Source organism: Nannobrachium achirus, assembly GCF_963921795.1.
Source record: "Nannobrachium achirus genome assembly, chromosome: 2".
Taxonomy (NCBI): domain Eukaryota; kingdom Metazoa; phylum Chordata; class Actinopteri; order Myctophiformes; family Myctophidae; genus Nannobrachium; species Nannobrachium achirus.
Genome location: NC_137811.1, coordinates 59,858,841 through 59,882,001, shown reverse-complemented (window position 1 = coordinate 59,882,001; position 23,161 = coordinate 59,858,841). Strand labels below are relative to the sequence as shown.

The following is a 23,161-nucleotide window of genomic DNA, read 5'->3' as shown; positions in this document are numbered from 1 at the left end:
CTCCAACATTTCAAAGGATATTAATGTCCATATATGATCTGTGGGGCCCATAACTGTGTCACTGTGGTCTTCTCATCATAAGGCCTTTTAAAGATCAATGACACCAATATAATAATAGCACCCCAAGCACATTTGAAATAGCAAAATGTATGTCACTATTTAATCAGGTCAATCATCATCATTAGGCAGTCTGTTACAGTCCATACGGTTGGTGAAATCCAATCCCCAACTATTATTTATGACCATATCATCGAGAGCCTGAATTACAGGTTCGGTCGTTTATTACAATGAGTGAGTCGCTGACTGTGCTATTGTTTGCGAATATTGCCTTCGATGTCTTTGTATTATTATTGTTCCCGTCACGTCGAGTGTCCCCGCAGCCAATCAGAGTGCGTTGTGAGGTTCTCCTGGGGAGGCGGAGGAAAGCATGGAGTCCCTGCAGGACTCTGTGGGCAATTTGAGCGCATCTGTTTTAAAGCTGCCTGCCGCAGGGAGGAGGGATTCATTTGCAGGCAGGGGACAGGACAGAAGAAACTTTTTCCCCCCTCGTCAGATAGATCAGTCAGTCAGTGGGGAGTGAAACAAAGAAACAGATGCGCCAGTTGTTACTGGAGGAAAATGCTTGTGTAGACATTCCCGTTTTTTAGTCACTCTTCTTTGAAACGACTTTTATTGGACTTTACTGGTGGTGGACCCGTCCCGTCATCTGAAGTTGGCCGTGGCGTTTCTTTCTAATGGACTTGTAGTTTTGAAGGAGCGCCTCTTTTTAAATGCAATTCACCTTTTGTGTGGCGTCCTGAGGAAAAGTGTTGGCTCTGCCAAAGAAGATCGACTTGTGGTCCCCAGCAGCACTGTTGGATCAGTCTGTCACCCCACGGTGGAACCCAAGACAACATGACTCCCTTCATCATCTGCACGCTGCTTCTGCTCAAAGTAAGTAGTAGGCCTACTTAGTAGGCCTATTCACCAATATGCTCCATTAATTTATTAATTGATGTCCACACTATCCATGGCTATTTCCCACAGTCCCACTCTGGTGACATTTCAACCTAAAATTGAAGTAAAGGGGAAATAACGCTGTTGGGTAAGAGAAAAAGTATGTGGCCTATAATAATTGGCCAAGAAGGACCGCAAATAATTGAATCAAATTCGTGATTGTTTGATGTAGCCTAAAGTAAACTTAGAGACTATTTCTGGGATATACAATTTACAAAATAAAAATGTCCTAAACTCCAGCTTGTCATTAATAATATTGTCATAGAAAAATAATGCCTCATTAGATTGAATATAATGTTTAGTAGCCTATGTATGTGAACAATTATACAATTACCAGTCTGCATTTTTTTTACTGGGCCATTATTATTATTATTACAGGCTGCATTTCCCCTATAATCCATTCCCCTTGTAGCTAGGCTTATAACATGCATGTACAAGTCAAGCTGGGTAATTACAGAATCAGTTTCCATCTTCCCATCACTGAGTAGGATCAATTTTCATTTAATACGCCTGTCGTTTGGGGGCGGGTGAAGAGAAGAAGACAACCCCAAAAAGACAGGGTTACACTATCTTAATATCAAGGTCCTCGGCCCTATATGTCTTGTGTGGTAACGGTGGTCTTTGAAGCACCTATTATGGGTTTTAATAGCGCCTTTGATAGCATGCTATCCAAGCAGGAGTAAAGTGTGAAAAAGACGCCTCCTCCTGCCTTTTTCTTTTTCCACACAGTCACAGACAACGATCTGAATGACACTTATCTCCTCGACAGCCTCTGGGGCTTCAGGCTTGTAGTCTCGTTTTAACACGTCCTTGAGAACCAAACGTTTTCCCCCAGATCAAAGCGCGCAGATAAACCTTTCCCATCAGATAATACACAGTGTAACTCCATTCAACCCTAACACCCCAGAGATCATTATCTGTTTACCCGTACGCGGGTGTAATAGCAACAACCCGTCCTAATTTATTTAAAGTCGGATCATAGGCCCAATCTAAAAGTTTATCAACCTCCCATCACCCTGATCCCCCCATGCTTCTTGAGCAGATTTGAACCCTAAAATGTCTATTTTCTTTCGTCACATCTAAGTTTATTGTAGCCTGCATGCCCACACCATCACTGTGCTTTAATGCCACATATCTGCTAATATTATTTTTTATGTCGTTTGCCGTACACGCCACGTTCACAGCTCAAGGCAATTCCTGGTGAAAAATGTGGCGTGGTTTTGCAGCATTGCTGGGGTCTGGATATCCGGAGCAAAGCAATTATCTTCATTTTCTTATGGCCTGTGGTGGTGGGAAAGGGGGCCTAGTTTTCTAACGTACCCATTTGAATTTCCACTTAGAAGTTAAGTAGAGTTCTTTAGGGGGTTCTGGGGTTTGTTTGTGTGTGTGTGTGTGTGTGTGTGTGTGTGTGTGGGGGGGGGGGGGGGGGTCTGGATGGGGTCAATATTAAGTCACAGCACAGCTCTCACAAGCAGACTTGCTTGAATAATAATAATACGTTTTTAAATTTGTATTTAAATTTGACTATTTTTTTTTAAATAGATCAGGTTTTGTGCTTCATTAATTTTTTACATGTAAAAGCAAGGCTACATTCCTCATGTACACACACACAGACTATGATGATTATATTTGATTTGTTAATTGTCAGCGATGTTGGAGGTATAATGCTTATAGTGCAACTGGAGGGAGAAAGCCATGGGGTCGGTGTGCAGAGAGACAGAGGGAGATAGGAGACAGAGACAGAGAGACTGGCTGAATATAGACCCAGAGGTACAGACTGACAGAGACTGACAGCGAGCCCTGGGCATGCTGCTCTTTCATGTTGATGTTCAGATCACATAAAGAAAAGATTTACAGAGGAAACGCCAGGCGCTGCTGTTGACCCCTGACTGTACACATTCATCTCATCACTTCAAACAGGACCTGTTGCAGTGTTTAAAAACGTCTGTGTATGTGTGCCTGTTGTATGTCGTCTCTGTTGGGTGGAAACCTCATATGTCCAAAACTGTTACTTTTAAGGATTCAAATTCAAAAGCAGCTAAAGTAGCAGATCTGCAAGCTCAAAGTGCGTTGCTTCACGCCACGTTTCGAGTTTGTGGATGTGCTACGTTTGATCCTTCTGTGTGTTGCTGTAATATGATCAAGTAAAGTGTTAATTTACGAAAAACCACAAAAAGTTTGAATTATGGAGATAAGAGGCTTCTGCCCGACAGTAACAATATATTTGTGATGTGTGTGTGTGTGTGTGTGTGTGTGTGTGTGTGTGTGTGTGTGTGTGTGTGTGTGTGTGTGTGTGTGTGTGTGTGTGTGTGTGTGTGTGTGTGTGTGTGTGTGTTGAATGAGGGACTCAGGCAGCCGTAGTGTTGAGGGCCATACATACACACATGTCACACATACTGTGTGGTGGTGGTGGTCCCTCTCTTCCCACCAGGGAACCCTGCAGATTGCGGCTCCTGAGCAACTGCTGCCCTGCCTCCTTTCCCCCCCATGGGACAGATACAATCTTTATGTGCATGGGTTCTTTATAGTTGTGGTTAACTATAGTAGTACCCTGGCAAAACAACACAATCCCTGTTGGTTATGCTAAGCTAATAATTGTTTGCATGTTTTTGATCTGGCAGAAGGGCAGAATGAGCACTGAATCGTACATTTGTTTGATTATACATGACTTAAGTGGAATTGATTGTGACTGACTCATTCAAATGTTGGAGAATCACTGCTTGGTAGTAAAAGGTTTTACTTTTACGTATATGTTTACTCCACATTGGACAGCGCGCCAACCAGAGTATAAACTTTCGCACATAGTATAATTCTGTCCTGTGCTTTATTCATTAAACAATGGAAGGGCTTAATCAGAGCCAGAACATATTATACTGGCTTTTAGTCCCTTTTCATTTTCTCTTGGTAACGACACAAATTGATTTCAGACTCCTGCTTCTCATATACAAAGCATTAAATGCTCTTGCACCACAACCCTCTGCTCTACAGAATGCCATGTCATCCTCCAGCTGTAGAAAGAACATTTACTGTCAGAACAGTGGTGACCAGCTTTGTTTCATAGAGGGCTGTAGGGTGTGCAACTGTGCATGCTTCCATTCCAAGCTGAATGGTTGGGAATCAACACAGAGGTGAGAACAAATGAGGGAAATCACACTGCTCCGCAGGGCTAGATCCCCGGGGAACCATTTTGTAACCCACGGCAGGGAATTAAAAGTGCATTTTCATTTATTCAGTGCAGCCAACAGACTATCCTGATAATCTCCTATTCTTACAAGAGTCATATCCTCCACAGCTTCCAAAGCGAGGTTATGTGGGTCTTAAGCCCTGAGGCATCAATGGGTAGCCTACATATACATAGACTTGACATTTGCTGTGTTTTTCTCCCTTTTTTGGAAGTGTGTGTGTGTGTGTGTGTGTGTGTGTGTGTGTGTGTGTGTGTGTGTGTGTGTGTGTGTGTGTGTGTGTGTGTGTGTGTGTGTGTGTGTGTGTGTGTTGGTTGCTCGTAAAGCTTTTATAAAGACTCCAAAAAGCAGGTTATAAATTTAACGACTCATGAAATGTCATTTCTCACTCTTGTTTACACCGACGCATTGTGAGGATCTGTTACGCAAATTAGCCTCATGCATCACAATGTTCAGTTAGTGCAGTGGATTTGTGATTCAGTAATACCATGCCATACCGGTACATACAAATTAACTGCTAAATGAAAATCACAAATGTTTCTTTATTTTCCCAAGATAGGAATCAACACATGGGTTGCTGTTACAACTCTTTCATTTTAATGAAACATATCAGTAATGTAACTTTAACTGTGTAATGGAACATATTCGGTGCTATACTTAACTTTCTTTAAAGTCATTAGGCTTCTGCATTGCGTCTCAGTTACCACTCTCTTAAAATTCTGCCATTTTAACTCTTGCTTGGCACCACTGGATGAAGTGCCATGGCTGTTGGCAGCTCCTGTTGCTGAGCAGAGTTCTCCAGTCAAGCTCACGGATCTAAAGCAGACCTGGCCTGACCCAGACTGGCTGGAGATAAATACAAAACAGCCAAGCTGCCACCGCCACCAAATATTTATGGAAGTGCAGATAGAGCTATGGGGTTGGCTAGTGTTATCTGATGGGGTCCATCTGTCGCATGGAGTACGGCTAGCCAACGTTAGTTAGATGCTTCCTGGCATATACCGGTAGGTCCAGGTTATTATGACTCAAGCTTGAGTTGGGTAATTACATAATATGGCAGTTTTACTAAAACAACACTGAGGAACTTAGGCCTACTGCAAATCCAGAAAATGGAGAAAAAAGCAAATATTAATGATTTTTTTTACCATTTCAAAGGTTTTGGAGCACAGACAAAAAAACAAAATGCCATGTTCACACATATCACAGAACACATATTTTGCAGAAACATACAAACTTTTCTTTCTTCTGACATCGGTTGCACAGCCCGATACTCAAAGCAGCCTACCAGTTAAGCCCCTTTTCCACTGGCCCAACTCCACACCACTCCACACCACACCGCCCACTTGTGTGAGGTTTTCCACTACAAGGTCCTGGGTAGAGTGGTGTGAAAGTGGTACTAAACGGGGTACTAAAAAGTATTCACTAGAGTAGGTCTGAGCTAGGCCACACAGGGCCAAACACATCATAATGACTGATCACTCACTGGGTTTTCATTTAGACCACCAGGATATAGTTGTAATACATGATAATAGATTATATTGTGTTATAACCACTATTATAATCTATTATAGTATATCATAATTATCATAGTAATACATTAATACTTTATAATGTATTATAATCACAGTTATAATCCATTATAGTGCATTATAATTAGGATAGTTGTAATACACATTTATTATGTATTATAATCACAGTTAAAAGGGTCAATTTGTTTCTTACCGATAGGGGTACTTTTGTGTAATGGAAAATGTAGATATCTTTATGTGGTGTGGTGTGGTGTGGTGTGGTGTGGTGTGGTGTGGTGCTAAAACTGCAGTCGAAAAGGGGCTTTAGTGCCTGCTGGGGCCTACAACCCTTAATACTTGTGATCTGGGGCTCTTGGCTGGCTCTCCGATATCATCTGGGCCGTCTGTAAAGTGCTGCAGTAAAACTGCCTGTTGTTGTTGGAAAGAGGCTGGACTTGGTTTCTCAGCCGCTTCCTCTCTAGTATCAGCATGGTCGGTGGAAAGATTTCAGAGTTCTGAGACTGGTGGCAAGACTGTGTATGTTTGTGTGTGAGTGTGTGTGTGTGTGCGTGTGCGTGCGTGCGTGTATTGGCATTGAATTTTTATTGAAGTTTCATATGCATACTATGCGTATGAAACTTCAGTAAAAATGCAATGCCAACACACACCTATGATAGGTTAGAGGTTGAGGTAAGGAGATGTGGAATGAATGTAAGTAAATGCAATGTCCACAAAAGTTACACACTAACAGAAATAATGTGTGTGCGAGCCTGTGTGTGTGTGTGTGTGTGTGTGTGTGTGTGTGTGTGTGTGTGTGTGTGTGTGTGTGTGTGTGTGTGTGTGTGTGTGTGTGTGTGTTTTGTGTGTTGCTGCGGTGGGCTCGGGGGGGTTTTCATTGCAGGCTGTACAGGTTACCACACGCTGCATGCCTGTGTTCCCTGGCAGCAAACTTCAGAGACAAAGAGAGAGAGAGAGAGACATCAGCACGTTGTTTGCTTGTTACTTTCCTCCTCTACAGGAGGCTTGCTGTTCGACATCTGTTTGCTCTTGTCAGCCCCCAGGCGCATTACGGCCCAATCTCCCCTTAATGTGTGCATGTTTAAGATACCGTCGTTTAGGGCCTGTGGTGGTGGTGGTGGTGGTGGTGGTGGTGGCGTGTTGGGGTTGGGTGGGTGGGTGTGTGTGTGGGTGGGTGTAACACTGACCTCCACAGACACACACCTGCAGGCCTGGGACTGGAGGGGGAGTGGGGGGTGGGAGCAACTTCAAAGGCCCCGTCTCACCCAAACAGATACTCACATGCTGGGCAGCCCCAGCTAACTGACACCCTGGCCTGGGGCTGCGACAGACAGCCTCCTTTATGTGTTGCTCACAGTTTCTGAAGATGATAACATGCGTGCTCAGTACACACATGCACACATAACTGTGCACAGTCATAGACACACGGTTATCAGACTGTACACAGACATGTTGCGTGCACGCACACTCACACGCGCAGCCGCGCACACAGCACACAATGTCAAATGCCCGCCGATGTCATTCACAGCGATTTGGAATGTGCGGGAGGAGGGAGGGAGGAAGCCGTTTCTCCTTCTTCCTTCCTCCTCTTCGGCGTGGGTGTTTTCTTTTTTCTTTGCTCCTTCATGTCTTGACTCTTTCCACTGGTGTAAGGCCATCCCATTGAAGCCAGCCATTCCTGTTAAGCCTGTTGTGATTCAGTTGCATGCTGCCCATGGTGTTGCATGCAGTGAATAGCAGATATACAAGCTCACACCGCATCACGAAGGTGACGCGTTGTGAGCCCGTAGATCTGCTATTCAGCGGCATTAACTAAGTATAAACGAGGCCCTATAGGCACCCGCTCTCCTGTACAAGCCCTCAGGAATGTGTGATCTGGTCCCGCTCAGACGGGGCTCTCCATTACCCCGCTGCAGATAAGACATCGGACCGCGCTCTCGGGGTGAAAACGGAGGCAGATTGAAAGATATTAAAAGGGTCAATTTTCTCTACACCCACTCAACCGTTTTCTTTCTTGCCCCAGCGGCAAGGGAGTGGGCGATCTGCGTGTGTGATTTCCTTCCCACATGTGGTCCGAGGCACAAAAAGTCCCCCTGCCGAACAAAGCAAAATCTATTCTGTAGAATAAGGCCCTAGCAACATACAAACTGCCAGCAATGTGTTTGCTAAGTGTTGTTTCCCCTGAGAAGTGGCGAGGGATTTTCTTGTGTGCCATGCATTCACGCATTGGTAAAACTAAGGACACTGGTCTCACATGGTTCCAACGTGTCACCACCACCAGCACACAGCTACAATACAGCCATAATGTTGTTGTTTTATTTTTTGCATGTTCTCTAACCACAGTTTTTGCTTGTTGCAGGTTGCTCTGGCAGACTCCTGCGCCAGTCAGAAGTTCACGGCGTCAGGTCAGTGCTGCAGCCTGTGTCCTGCTGGCTTCCAAGTCGAGGTAGAATGTGGGAAAGAAGACACCAAGTGTGCGCCATGCCCCAAGGGTGAGTAATTATAATGTCATGATACTTGTACCTATATACAGAATACAGAATACTTTACCTTATCATTATCGCTGTCATGTCTCTCAGCGAGCTTCAGTTTCCACGTGGCCGGGAGCTTTCAGACATGTCTGCTTCTCTAAACACACCCTGACGCTCGGAACGGACGTCCAGAGTCTTTAGAGCAGTGGCTCCCAAAACCTTTCAGGTCGAGAGACCCAAAAGAGAGAATAGACGTTTGCCCGGGAACCGAACTATTGAAAATAGCAGATCTTCAAGTGCACAACGCGTCACTTTACGGGCTTGTAGATCAGCTATTTTAATTATAATTATTTTTTATTCATTCTTACATTTGTTTGTTTTAAAATGTATACAATTATATATCGCCGATGTCGGGTGGAAACCTCGTATCTCCCAAGTTTCAAATTTGTATGTTCTTTCGCAAAGTAAAGCCCTGCTTCATCATAGAGGGCCGTCGCACAAAAGTAGTGAAAACAGCAGATCTACAAGCACACAACGCCTCGCGCCGCGAGGCGTTGTGTGCTTGTAGATTGGCTGTTTTCACTAGTTTAAATCATTTTTAAAATGATAAATGCAAAGCGAACACTATTGGACATACAAGGTTTCCACCCGACAACGTTGATATAATCTTTTATTTGTGGAAAAAGAAAATGGGATTTTTACCCGAGTCGTGGCCCATAAGAATTTGTCCTGCCCACTGTTTGGGAAAAAGTGCTTTGGAGAAGCCACTGAATGTCTGTGTCGTTTTCTCCCACAGGAACGTTCTCCTCGTCCGAGGGCCTGTCTCCGTGTCTCCCCTGCGCCCGCTGTCCGGTGGGCCTCCCCGAGGTGGCCTCCTGCTCCGCCACGCGGGACACGCACTGCGAGTGCGGCGAGCGTTTCTACCTCTGGCGGGACGGCGAGAGCACCGAGGGCCTGTGCGCCCTGTGCTCCAGCTGCAGGCGCGGGGAGGGCGTGGTCCGCCAGTGCGACGCCTGGGGGAACGCGCAGTGTCGGCTCTGCGGCCAGGGGTTCTTCTCCGAGGAGCACAACCACTCCAAGGCCTGCCAGACCTGTTCCCGCTGCTCTGACAGCGAGGTGGAGATCAGAGCCTGTCAGCCCAACTCTGACACCCTCTGCATGGGTGAGTTAAATGTGTGTGTGTGTGTGTGTGTGTGTGTGTGTGTGTGTGTGTGTGTGTGTGTGTGTGTGTGTGTGTGTGTGTGTGTGTGTGTACTTATTCTACTGTACTTGTGAGGGCCAAACATCCCCACAAGTACAGTAGAATTTGAGATTGTGATAAACTGGCCCTCCCAAGAGAAGAGTTTTGTGGTTAAGAAAAAGATTTAGGGAAATATTCAGGTTGGGGTTTTAGGCTTAGACATTTAGAGGCTAACCTAACCATTATGTTTAGGGGTTAGGGTTAACAGATATGCCTGATTTATAATTGACTTAACTGCACATTTGTGTCCCGCACCGCAAATAGCCTGCTATGGCCAATAATTATAACGGCATTCATATGGCAATATTTTATGAATGGCATTCATAAAATTGGCGTCGCTAAAATGTTGACGTCCTCACAAGTAGCAGTAATACAAACGTGATGAACAGCGTGAATACAAATGTGTGCATGTGTGAAGGGGGGGGGGGGGGGCACAATGGGATGACTGAAACGTTTTTCCTTTAAAGAAACATTGCAGGGAAAAGTAGCAAACGTCCAAGATGAAAGGGAGGTTGGGGGGGAAGGCGGTACATGTGGTCAACACCTGCACGCACGCCTCAACTCGCTCGCTAACACATCCGTGCCCTGGAAACCCGAGCGCAGGCAGAGAGAACAGGCCTCTTTAAGTGCCAGAGCCCAATTGGCGTGAGCTTGACAAGATCTTTAGGGTCTAACGGCCCCCAGTACACCATGGCCCCCTATGCCCTGACGGCTCCGCAAATGGCCCCTACTCGCTCTCCAGGAGCGAGCGAGGTCGTCTGCACACACGCAGGGGGGCCACAGGTCATGGCCCGCGCGACCCCACAGAGGTCAGCGTAGTCCCGTGGCGTGTTTGATCCTAAAATAGGCCCGAACCACAGGAGGGCAGATGAGGATGGAAGAGGCAGGGCGAGGCCTCAACCCCCAGGAGACCCCGGGCGGCCCAGTCTATCCTTACATCCACCATGCTGGCTTCTGTGGGATTATTTCTGGCTGTAATTTACACAGGCCTAAAGTATGTTCCCAGGGTGCACCGTGCACGTGCTGCATGTACTGTACGTCGCTGCCGTCGGGAAGAAAGAGACCTTCTATCTCCATATCGTCACTGCCGGGCAGAAACCTGGTATCTCCCAGATTTCACATTTGCACGCTTTTTCGTAAAGTAAAGCCCTGCTTCATCATACCAGACTGTCGCACAAAACTAGTGAAAATAGCAGATCCACAAGCACACGCAAACGCCTCGCATTGTAGATCGGCTATTTTCACAACTTTAAATCATTTTTAAAATGAGGAATACAAAACGGTTTTGGACATACAAGGTTTCCACCAGACAACGATGATATTTAATATCTTTATTCTTTTATGAAGTTAATGCCCTACTTCGACATACAAAACAAGAGTGACACATTACAAAATAGCGATGCGATGCGGTGTGAACTTAATCTTTCGCTGTTTGGACATTTTGGAAAGTGAAAGTGATCTGTGGGTTTTGCACCAAGGAAAAAGTATTAATAGGGCTTGTGATTAAATAACTACACCAGATCCATTGAAACTCAGGTTATCTTTTTTTTCTCCATTTCCTGAAAATTGAAATACTGTACAATAGTGTACATACTGTAAAAGGTTTCCATCCGGTAGCAACAATGTCTATTTACCAAGGGCAATTCTCGTGTCATTATTTCGACTAAGGGTTAGAGTTAGGGTTAGGTTTTAGGGTTACGTTTAGGCATAATTTTACTGAGGTTAGGGTTAGGGTTTGGGTTAGGTTTAGGCATAGTGGTTAATATTCACCAGGTTAACATTCACCAGCATCAGCAGGTTAACATTCACCCGCGGCAAACAAATGGAACATCGAACAAATGTTATGTCGCAATTTCGACACATTCGACCCATTTACCGTGTCCCTCTGCATGTGCCTAACACGCCTTCCTCTCTCTCTGTCTCTCTCTTCCCCTACAGACAGGAAGCTGCACATCCTAGCTCGCCCCGCGGAGTCTGACGGCTCCCGTGACGCGGCTCCTCGCTGGCCCGGCCTGGAGGAGGTGGACGAGGAGGGAGGAGAGGCCAGCCCGGTGCCGCCCGGACACCCTAAGCTCACCCCGCAGGACGAGGCCTCCGGCAGCAACAACATCCTGGCCTACGTGTCGGTCCTGGCCGCCGTGGTCCTGGGCCTGCTCTTCTACGTCGCTTACAAATGGTGAGCGATGGATACCTCAGTCCGCCAGTGGTGTCCGATGGTCACGTAGCGCAGTGAAATCCTGCGTTAGTTTAATATTAACCACTTAAGAACGCTGTGTACACCAAACAGCGAAAATATCTGCAAGCTCACAATGTGTCACACTCTTGAGAGCTTGGAGATCTGCTAATTTTCACCAAATATTTGTCTGTATTTACAGATTATGACATGCCCGGAAATGGAATAAGGATGGGATGGTTCATGTGGTTAAATGTTAAAGTTAAAATAACTGAATCGAGTTCACGCAGATTTTCATTCCAAACAAATTTGTTTGCATGTAGTTTCTTCTGCTGGCAGATGTACCAAGGAGTGAAATCATCTGGGGAAGTGCTATGTGAGAACATTGACTACCGAGTATACACTCGGTAGTCAATTACATGATTGGAAAGAAAAGAAAAGGAAATGAAAACTGAGGGGCAGAAGAACATTTGTGATGTGACGCATCGTGAGCTTGTATCTATTTTTGTTATTTGGGGAATTTTTTAGTTTTTAAAAAAACATTTCGCTGCAGCCAGAGCCGATGGCTGTTTGGGTGTCCTTGGCATGGAAACGTTGATCTACTCACTCAACACAAGTAATATATGCCAAAAATATGAAAGCTGTGATCTGGTTTTGTTCTCTCATCGCTTTTGAATGAACAGCAACAGTCCCGCATTCTCATGGCTTTTTTCTTCAACATAAACAACAGTTATGTGACTAGCACAGCCTTCATCCGTAGTTTACTTGGATCTTTGTGATTTTCCACCGGCGTTGGCAGTTTTCATCTGACAGTGTTTTTGCTCCGTTCTCCTCAGCTGGATGTCCTGTAAACAGAAGAAGGCCTTGTCGAAGGCCCGTGTAGCTGAGCTGGGAACCTCTCCAGAGGGAGAGAAGCTCCATAGTGACAGTGGCGTTTTCCTGGACTCCCACAGCATCCAGGACAACCAGCCCAGCAAAGGTACTAGATTATATGTATGAAGAGTGCTACAAAAGAACATTAATTATTGCCATTAATATTATGTGCAATAGGGATGGTCAGGCCCTGTTACTGGGCTTACAGGCCCTGTGACGGGGCCTGACATCCCCATCATATTTGTGACACTTGCTTTGGCAATGTAAACGTATGTTTTTCTCATGCCAATAAAGCTCCTTTGAATTGAATTGAATTGACATCCCCTACACTAAAATAAGGGAATTAATTTATGAACAAACATAACAAGATGACACTTAGAGATACAAGTTTAAACTTGTATCTTTTGCTTTAAACTAACAACTACAGGACCTCAGGGGATTTTCAAATGGATAAAAATAGAAAGAAAGAAAATCCCAACTCTTTGACTCCCAACAGCTTTTCTCTGGTCTTAAATGTCACCCTCTATGTGAAGTCATAACTCAGACATGCAAGACAACACAATGTTCCCTTTATTGGTCTTCTTAGTTCACGATGGTGATAATGTCTTATTTCCACAACTGACCTAACAGTGTGACTCATGCAAAGCACAACTGTGACAGTGACAGTTGTTTTCAAAACAACTCCATAAATGAATCTTACGATTGTTATTTGACGTATATAATTCGTTCTTTCCTACAGGCAGCAGGCGGGACAGCAAGCCAGACAACCGGCTGTACGTCAACCTACCGCCGCACAGGCAGGAGGAAGTGGAGCGCCTCCTACAGGAGGCGGGCGGCGCGTCGGGCTGGGGCTGGTGGCAGCTGGGCTCTGTGCTGGGCTACGAGTCGGACCAGCTGGACCTGTTCGGGCGAGGGGAGGCTCCGGCCCGCACGCTGCTCTCCAGCTGGGCCCAGCAGGAGGGCTCCACACTGGGACTGCTGTGCTCGGCGCTGGGCCGCATCGACAGGCCCGACGTGGCCTCGCTGCTCACCTGCCCCACGCAAGGCGTGTCGGTGGTCTGAGCCACACACACACGACCACACAAGACTGAACAGACGATATTCACTGTGGTTCTCAAGCCTTGTTTAATTTTTTTATTCCAAGGACCCCCGTAGCTCTGAGAGTGTACGAACGGAACCAAGTGGACCCGTACTTGTTCCATTCGTACACTCTTAGTGCTACAGACTCCTCGAGGAACGCTGAGGGTCCCCGGACCCCACTTTGAGAACCGCTGTGCGCTGTACTATAAAGACAAAGACGGGAGGGAAACGCCCCAACTCCCAACCTCCACTGGAATGACTAAGGAGGCACTCTTAACGTCAGCACCCTGGTGACCTTTGAACTCAAAGGAGGCCGGCAGTGAACGGCGTTCCTGGCTCTTTCCAGTGAAATCCTTTTTTTACTACCATGGTTTACAAAGAGAAAAAAAGTTGTTTGTCTGTGCCCCAGACTGTGCATGTCAATATTCAAGTTATTGTGGAGAAAGAAGAATGAGATGGCCTTCTAAATGGATCGCCCTGATCGTGGTATATTTTGCACCAGCGAGGGAGGAACTTGAGATTTGATTGATCAACCCATCGTTCTCAATCTCTACAATCTGATTTGACAGGAGGAGCGACGTTCTTCAGTTTTAGACAAAGATATCCAGTTTTTATCCACCCAGACCACGGGATGTGACTAATGTAATGTACCTTGTGTTAATGAATACTAGGGTGGGAAGCCTAAGGACAAACATACATGTTGAACCATGTTGAACCAGGTTCTGTCTGCACCTTCCATCACAGATGCTTCAAGGAATTAGGATTTATACTAAACCAGAACAACCTGGGCCCAACTCCTTAGGCCTGATGTGACCTACACTCACCTACTTACTCTAATTAGTTGTGATCTCTACAACGACACCTTAGCCAGAGGTCTCCAGTCACTGGCCATGGAGGGGCATGTGTGCACAGGTTCAGAACAGAACAGAACAGAACGTACTTGGTCGTACGATGTTGTCAGCTTTTAAAACAAATATATTTTATTTTGCCTCTAAAGATCCTTCCTTATACACCAGGAGTGTTTATTTTTGTATTGGTTGTTTGTGTCATGAGCACATCCACACAGAATGTGAATATAACAACGCGATGAAGCAATTCGAAAAAATGTGGTCGATTTCTCAGCACAAATAAGAGCATCAACCTGTATGAATGAGGCATCACCAAAGAGTTTGGTGTGAAATATATTCGTGACATATTTTCGGATAGTTTCATAATCCCAGTGCGTACGTTACACCTTCAGTCATGCCCAAAATAGGCACGCCAAGTTGTTTAAACATGTTTATAATAGACAAAACACAACAACAAAGAAAAGGCGATTTCACTAACAATTTGCAGCCATAGAGCAGCTAATTATTTAGTGAACTCCTACAGAGTGTGATGTACGACCGGAAAGAAAACATGCACACTCAGCCCACTGTGGCACATGACTAGACACCTCTGATGTCGGCACACACCAAGGAAAAGCATACATGTTAAACCATGCATGAAGCTCTCAGAATTCTTCTCTGATGATGCCGGTGGCTTCTCTTCCCCTTTATGAGACCAGATGTTATCTATTTTACAGATAACGAGTGCTCATTGGTTTCAGAGCCACGCAGGCCACAACTCCTACTTTATAGAAGCCGATAGACTTAATGCCACACTCACTTTGGAACTATTTTTCCCCTAAAACACACTTAAGATTCTTACCATGTGGTTTCTTCTCTTAAAGCCTATATACTTCGTTAACCGGAGTCCTGCAGATGTCTGTTACTACACCCTGCTTTCTTTTTGTCTACACCAAATACATGAGCCAAAAAAACGACATACAGTATGATTTAGCTATTTTTGGCCATTGAATGTTCCCCCCAGAATAGGGATGCTGGGGTTCAAGTGGTTCATTGTGTTCAGCTATAGCTAGTAGTTCTGCATTGAACAGAAAGAATGACAAGAATACCACTGAATGAAATGTACTTCCCTCCACGGACAACATCAATGGTTTAACCACTTAAGCTCTACAGTATAACTTTGTCATATGGCGAATAGTGAAAATAGCCGGGGTACCAGCTCACGCCACATTGCATCGTGACGCGTGGCCACGTTGAGCCTGTAGATCGTCTATCTTCATTATCTTTTAATTAGAATTTATTTTTAAAATCATTAGAAGGGTTTTTTTTTCCTTCTAAGTGTTTAGAATTTCTAAATGTTTTGCCTATAATGACATTGCCCAAAATATGGACTCCAGGTTGGAAGTGGCATCCATGGAAGATTATTTATCTGCGTATTCATTGTACGCTATGGCTTCCCATCGTTTTATCTAATGCCAAACACGTACGTTTTGTCTATATTCGTAAAACCATTGTCTATGGTATGTCTTGATGTGTTTTTGTATGTTTCTATTCCAATTAATAAATAACATTCACAACAGAATCTATATGTGATTGCTCAGCTTGTTCAGTTTGTGTGCTGTTTATAATCTGCACATAAGCCTAAAGTAACATGCTGTGTTGGGTGCTGTGTAATGATTGGTGTTCAACTTGTTGGCACTTGAAGGACCGAACTGGGTTTACACAGCAGTGAATAAACAGGCGTAGTCATGCTTGATATCGGAACGAGTTTATAATGTCTGAGAAAGCATTGTATTTCCCATAAGTCCTTAAGTCATTTGTGACTCACTTCAAAATTCACGCCGCCTGTAGCTATAGTTAGGTTGCGTAGAGTGAGAATTCTATGCAGCAAAAACTAAAAGGAAAACAGATGAAAGTTTCTGTTTGACTCTCTGACCTGGAGGGCATGTTGTTAATAGAATTATCACTGAATGGTCTCATGAGTCATGGTAAAAGAAAAGGAAAAAAGAGGGGAAAAACTAAAACAGGTTGTACAGTGAGGAAGTACAGTCTGACTTGGCGAATTCCATTCCCTATCCAGGGTTTTAGTGTGTTAGAACATTTCCTATCCCAAAAGCGCTAAGTAAAACCAGTTAAGAGGTACTTAAGCAGTTTGGAGTCGAAAAGATAATAGCTTCAACCCCCCACCTCCCATCTAAAAGGGAGAAAAAAAGGGAAAATAAAATAAATACGTTTCTGCACAGGAAGATTCTTAGTCTTAATTTATCTCAGCATTATTTCCATTTGCACACTCTTGGGAGATGAATGAACACTGGGACTTTTTTGTGTGCTTTCCCTGAGAGGCGTGATGTGATCCGGGCTCCCTCCTGCGCTGTGCTTCGCTCAGAGCTGAAATCTGTTAATGATCTCTCTATGCCTTCACTGCTAAGTGAGAGCAGGCTGCTCACAGGGGCCTGGGGCAGCGCTGCACTGCATGCCGTCACGCACCCCAGCCGGGCCTGCTTAACTGCGGTTTGGAGCACACAGCCATGGGGCCTGTGGTATGCACATGCACTCCAAGGAGGGAGGGGGGCTGGGGGGCCGACCAGGAATATAGGGAATCAGGGCCGGGTACTCTCTCTCTTTCTATCTGTCTCCCTCTGTCCCTCTCTCTCACTGCCCCCCCCCCCTCTTCCTCTCTCTCCCCCTTTCTTCCTCCCTCCATCTTCCTCTCTTTCGCCCCCATAACATACAGTGTGCGTGTGTGTGTGTGTGTGTGTGTGTGTGTATATATATATATATATATATACACACACTGTATGTATGTATGTATGTATGTATGTATGTATGTATATATATATATATATATATATATATATATATATATATATATATATATATATATATATATACTGTGTGTGTGTATGTATGTGTGTGTGTATGTGTGTGTGTATGTATGTGTGTGTGTATATATATATATATATATATATATATATACACACACATATATATATATACACACACACACACACACACACACACACACACACACACACACACACACACACACACACACACACATATATACATATGTGTATGTGTGTGTCAGTCAGGGGCCCTCCATCATTAAACCGGAGTGCCTTTTAATGAAAGCAGTCGCTCACTTTGATTGCCTTTATGGCTGTAGAACATCTGGTGTGGCAACATGTGTGCCTTATGTGGCAGTTGCACCATATGCAACACTTGAAAGGCAAAGAGTGCAAATGCCATCTGAATTGTAGGTGTGCTGTTGGTTTCTAAAGATGAGTTTTTAATTACATATAATTATGCATTTTATTAGAAGGCACGTGGAGCTAGGAGGAGACAGGATGAATCAATAAAAAAGTTTTCATGAACTTTTGATGGTGTTCCGGCAGAAAATGCTCTTCATTTTGTGATATTGTATTATGTAATAATATTTTTTTTCATTTTTGACATGGCGTAGGCCTACTGTCGAGCGTTTGGACTGTTCTGTGCTGCTGGCTCCTCTGCTTTGCCTTTGGAACTCACTGTTGACTGTTGACTGACACACAGGTTTATCAGACGGTGTTGAGGCAATAACAATCGTGGATTGAGACGAGTAACCGTAGACCTCGTAGTCATTGCGGTGGGTCTGTGTTGCTTTTGTGTGACTGACTGACTGACATGACATCTCTGTGGAGGAGGAGACTTATTTATCGGGCCTGTTCTCTGCTGGCTCCTCTGCATTGCGTTTGGAACCGCTCACTGTCTGTTGACTGTCAAAGTGTTATCAGACAGCGTTGAGGCAGCAACAACCATGCAGTGGTTCTCATCAGCACCTGACATGCTGGATGGACTGTGGGAAAATGTGGAGGGAAACTGGTCACATCACTGGCCTGTAGTAGGGCTGCAACAAACTAATCCATTTTATTATTTCATAATAATACTTAATCAGATCCACATCGCAATGCATTATAAGCTTGTAGATCAGATGTTTTTTGTTTTTGTTTTACATATAACACCGTTGTAGGATCTAGGATGTAGTGGTTAATAAGACAAATTGATTTAATATCTCTCATGCTATAGAAGCATGTTCAGGATATTTTACTGCATGATACTGATACTGACATGATACTGACTATGATATTGACCATGATACTGACCAGGGACGGATTAATCCCCGTGAGGGCCCTTGGCCGATCATTTTTTAGGCCCCACCGGCACAATGGTTAATCCAGCCTGAGACCACTTTACTACCTGTCAGAAACTCAGGGCACAGCTCTTAGTGTTTTGAAGTGGGTTTTATTGGCTATTATTCTAGCCTTGAAAAAATAAGTAAATGTTACATAAGAGACACGTTAAGGGAGGCTGAGAGGTGGTATAGTGGTCTAATGATTAGTTCTTCATCTCAGAGGTGCCATGTTCAAACCCCAGTCTTCCCATAGTTCAATGATGCACTACTTTGGAATGTATATGCAAACATATATATGGGTGACTCAAAATGTATTTATCAATGCATTGGACGCTCACTCATTTTGAGATATGGTAGTTCTGTTGGAAAAGCTCTTGACTCATCATTAGAAGGTCATGGGATCAAATCCCAGCACCATAACTCTGTATTTGAGCAATAGACACTGATGGCTTGATTTTTCTCTCCTTTAAAAGACCATTGTCATTGACAATGCATTGGGCGCTTAAAGTTAAATATTTCAAAAACTACAAATTATTTCATATTAAAAATCTCAAGCATGCTTGTCCACAGTAAGGCGGAATTTTTGAATTGCTAATTAAGTTGCTCGATTAAAGTATGAAAGAACAGCGAGGTGCCAAAGTTATCAGATGTGGGTTTTAAAAGTTAATTATCTCCAAAACTACAAAACATTTCAAAGTAAAATCACTTATTAAAATTGAACCTTACTGTGGACATGCATGCTTGAGACCTTTTTTACTTTGAAATAATTCGTAGTTTTTTAAATATTTAACTTTAAGCGCCCAATGCATTGTCAATGGAAAAAGTACACACTTTGGCAGGCTACTAGAGCTACAAACGTATACCTAGAAACACCGTTCAGACTTTATAATGTTCAGCTTACTGTGGAAATGTTTGCCTGAAAATGAATATTTGAAATGTTTCATGGTTTTAGAGATATAGTATTTACAAAATTCGGAAAATTAACATGGGGCTCAATGGCAGATTTGTGCGCCTCAAAAAAACACGTTCACCTAGAAACTCCATTCATACTTTTTATAATTCACCTAAATCTGGACACACATGCTTGAACGCTTTACTTTGAAATGTTTTGTAGTTTTGTAGATATTCATAAAACTTAAATCTGAAAACCTTGGCACCTTCCTACATACTTTAACCGAGCAACTTGATTCACAATTCAAAAATTCCACCTTACAGTGGACATGCATGCTTGAGATTTTTACGTTGAAATAATTTGTAGTTTTTGAAATATTTAACTTTAAGCGCCCAATGCATTGTCAATGACAATGGACATTTAAAGGAGAGAAAAATCATACGATCTGTTCAGATGCAGAGGTGCCAGTGTTCGGATTTGATCCTGTGACCTTTTGGTAATGAGTCAAGAGCTTTTCCAACTGAGCCACCCAAACACACATACTATGGATGCCCAGTGCATTTTGAAATACATTTTGAGTTACTTATGCATATCTTTACAAAGAACATTCCAAAGTAGCCTACTCATCATCAAACTACAGCTATACTGGGGTTTGAATATGGAGCCTCTGCTGAAAGTCAATCATTAGACCACTCAGGGACGGATTAACCCCCGCGAGGGCTCCTCCACCCTCCACCATAACCCCCCCTCCCGACGCGCACCACCCAGCTCGGATTTTAAGCCATGATGATCATCTGTGGGCCAAGAAAGCACCTGTAGACAACAGAGGAGGGGCCCACACATTTGATTTTTAATTAACGTATACATTTAATAGTAAATTGTCAATGACCACGCAGCCCAGTTCCCCCAAGGGCCCCTGAGAGCCAAGGGCCCCTGGCAACGGCCCCACCGGCACAACGGTTAATCCAGCCCTGATACTGACTACGATACTGACATGATACTGACCATGATACTGACCATGATACTGACATGATACTGACCATGATACTGACATGATACTGGCCATGATACTGACCATGATACTGACATGATACTGACCATGATACTGACATGATACTGGCCATGATACTGACCATGATACTGACCATGATACTGATACTGACCCCCAGAGAGAGAGAGAGAGAGAGAGAGAGAGAGAGAGAGAGAGAGAGAGAGAGAGAGAGAGAGAGAGAGAGAGAGAGAGAGAGAGAGAGAGAGAGAGTGCACACGCATGTGTGTGTGTGTGTGTGTGTGGGGGGGGGGGGGGGGGGGGGGGTGTACTGTGTGTGATTAGCTGTTCACAGACAGACAGAGGGCCATCTAGCCTGCCGGAGACAAAAAGAATATGCTTCTCGATTATTAGATTAATTGAAAAATAATTGATAGAATAATAACAGCCCTAGAACTGTCCTGCCTCTGCCTGCCTGCCTGCCCACTGACTGGCTTAAAAGCTCCAAAGCTCTGGGCTACTTTGAAAGTGCTGTGTGGTTGCTCCACATCCACTCTGTGCTGGTGTGTTGTGGAGCTCTCTCTCTCTCTCTCTCCTATAGTAGCTGCTCTCTGCAGCTCCTCAGGACTGTGAAATGACCTTATAGATGTTGTCCATTGTTGCCCATAGCTGGGGGCAACAATCTTATGTGCTACAGAGGAACTGGAGGTGTTTCACTTTGTTGGATTAATATTCAAAGTGGTGGACTTAAACCAGCAACCTAAGACATAAGACATACTCTGTACCCCCACTAAATATAAAATCTTTTTAGCACCATTTTCACTTCAGCTGTGAATCATACCGTGTACTAAATGTATCATAATGTCTCATGTCCTAAGCATTCATTTGCTGTCTGATCTGAATGGGGCAGTTACCATGAAGTATTGATTCATCAAAATGTGCACATCTTTACAAATTGAGTCACCACATTCGCCCCTGCATGTGTCTGTCTGCAACTAACTATCTCACAAACTATTAGCACTGCCAGCAGGCCAAGGAACCCCCAATCTTCATATTTTTCACATGCATCAAGGCAACCATCCTATTTTTGTTAATAACCTCGGACTGATACAAGTCTGCAAGTGGAAATAGCAAATTGTGTGCGGATCTACAATCCTTTCTAAAATGGGAAACTATTACATTCTGAATCCCAGTGCTCTGTGTTTTGCAATTTCAGGCATGTTTGACAACACGCCACACAGTATTTCTGTGTTCACTGTCAAAAGAATTGTCTCCCCTACAGCCCGTCACTCTGGTTGCACCATAATGATGTAATGACAGTCCTTTATTATACCCCCCCATTGTCCCATGCCTTTTTATACACGACCCCGAAACCTTGTCAACACATGCCCCCAGACAGATGGCCAGGGGCGTCACACCAAATTCTGGGCCCCGGGTACAAGGATTCACTGCGGGCCCCCCATGAATGTTAGCTATTGAAAAATAGCAGATATACAAGCTCACAGCGCGGCACCGAGTGCCGCGCTGCGAGCTTGTAGATCTGCTATTTTTTGAAAAATCGTGAAAATGTGTGCCAAGAAACCTATGTTTCCATGTCAGTGATGCTCAATCTTTTTCATGTGAAGGACCCCCCCCCATCTCAAAATATTTAGTTCCAGGGACCCCCCAGAAGCAACATTTTAGTTACAAATGTTCACTTAAAAAATACATAATATATTCAAAGATTTGCGCACATTTTCACGACTTTTCAAAAATAGCAGATCTACAAGCTCGCAGCGCGGCACTCGGTGCCGCGCTGTGAGCTTGTATATCTGCTATTTTTCAATAGCTAAAGTTACTAGGGCCCCTCCACCTTGGGCCCTAGTAACTCAGTCCCACTTTCCTACCCCTTGTGACGCCCCAGACAGATGGCTCCTAACCTTACACTTTGTTTTCTGGTTTGCCGGCCACTATACGCACTCTGCCATGGCAAATATACAGTGGTGAAAATAAATGTGACCATGGCCTTAGGGCACGGTCTCACCACACCTTTATGCTACCTATGTGGGCGGATTCTGCCAATGCATTTCAATGCAATTTCTTTTCTTAAATAGCAGATGAGATCTACAAACTCACAACGTAGCTTGTACATGGGCTATTTTCTAATGGCTGAAATGTATACAGACACATCTATAAAACAAAATTGAATATTAAACCATATTATACTATAAGACTTCAAGCAACTCTGACTTCAGAAAGTCGACATTTCTCTATTATAAATCCTTGTTTAATATTGCAAATATTTTGAAATATGGACTTTTGATATTCATGAGCTGTGTGCCATAAACATTCTAAATGTTAACAAAAAAGGTTTGGAATAATTTACTGAATGTGCAATGTATCTAGAATATATGAAAGTTTCAAAAGATATGAACGTGTCAAGAAAATTTACATTTACAAATCTTTTTAGATGGATCTGTATAGGGCTGAAGTGGTTAATGTACGTTTTATAATTACAAAGTACCTGTAACTAAAGTTTTAAAATAATTGTAGTGGAGTAAAAGTACAATATTTGCCTCTGGAATGTAGTGGAGTAGAATTAAAAGTACAGAAAATCTTAAATACACCAGTAAATTAAAAACACCTCAAAATTGTAATTGAGTAGGCAGTACTTGAGTAAATGTACTTACTTACTTTCCACCGCTGCAAATATATATTCGGTCGGTTCAGCAACCACCAAAACTAATGAAAAGAATATAAGAA

The 23,161-nt window shown here is 43.8% G+C and overlaps 1 protein-coding gene across 1 annotated transcript; it reads left to right on the top strand.

Moving 5' to 3' along the window:
• Window positions 1-894: 894 nt before the first annotated feature.
• Window positions 895-13,523, top strand: nradd (neurotrophin receptor associated death domain; the record flags this gene model as incomplete). The annotated part of the gene is made up of 6 exons (XM_080747849.1): window positions 895-933; window positions 8,064-8,196; window positions 8,972-9,337; window positions 11,354-11,591; window positions 12,425-12,567; window positions 13,201-13,523. 6 exons carry the CDS (start codon window positions 895-897, stop codon window positions 13,521-13,523), a joined length of 1,242 nt encoding a protein of 413 aa, XP_080603975.1.
• Window positions 13,524-23,161: the final 9,638 nt, after the last annotated feature.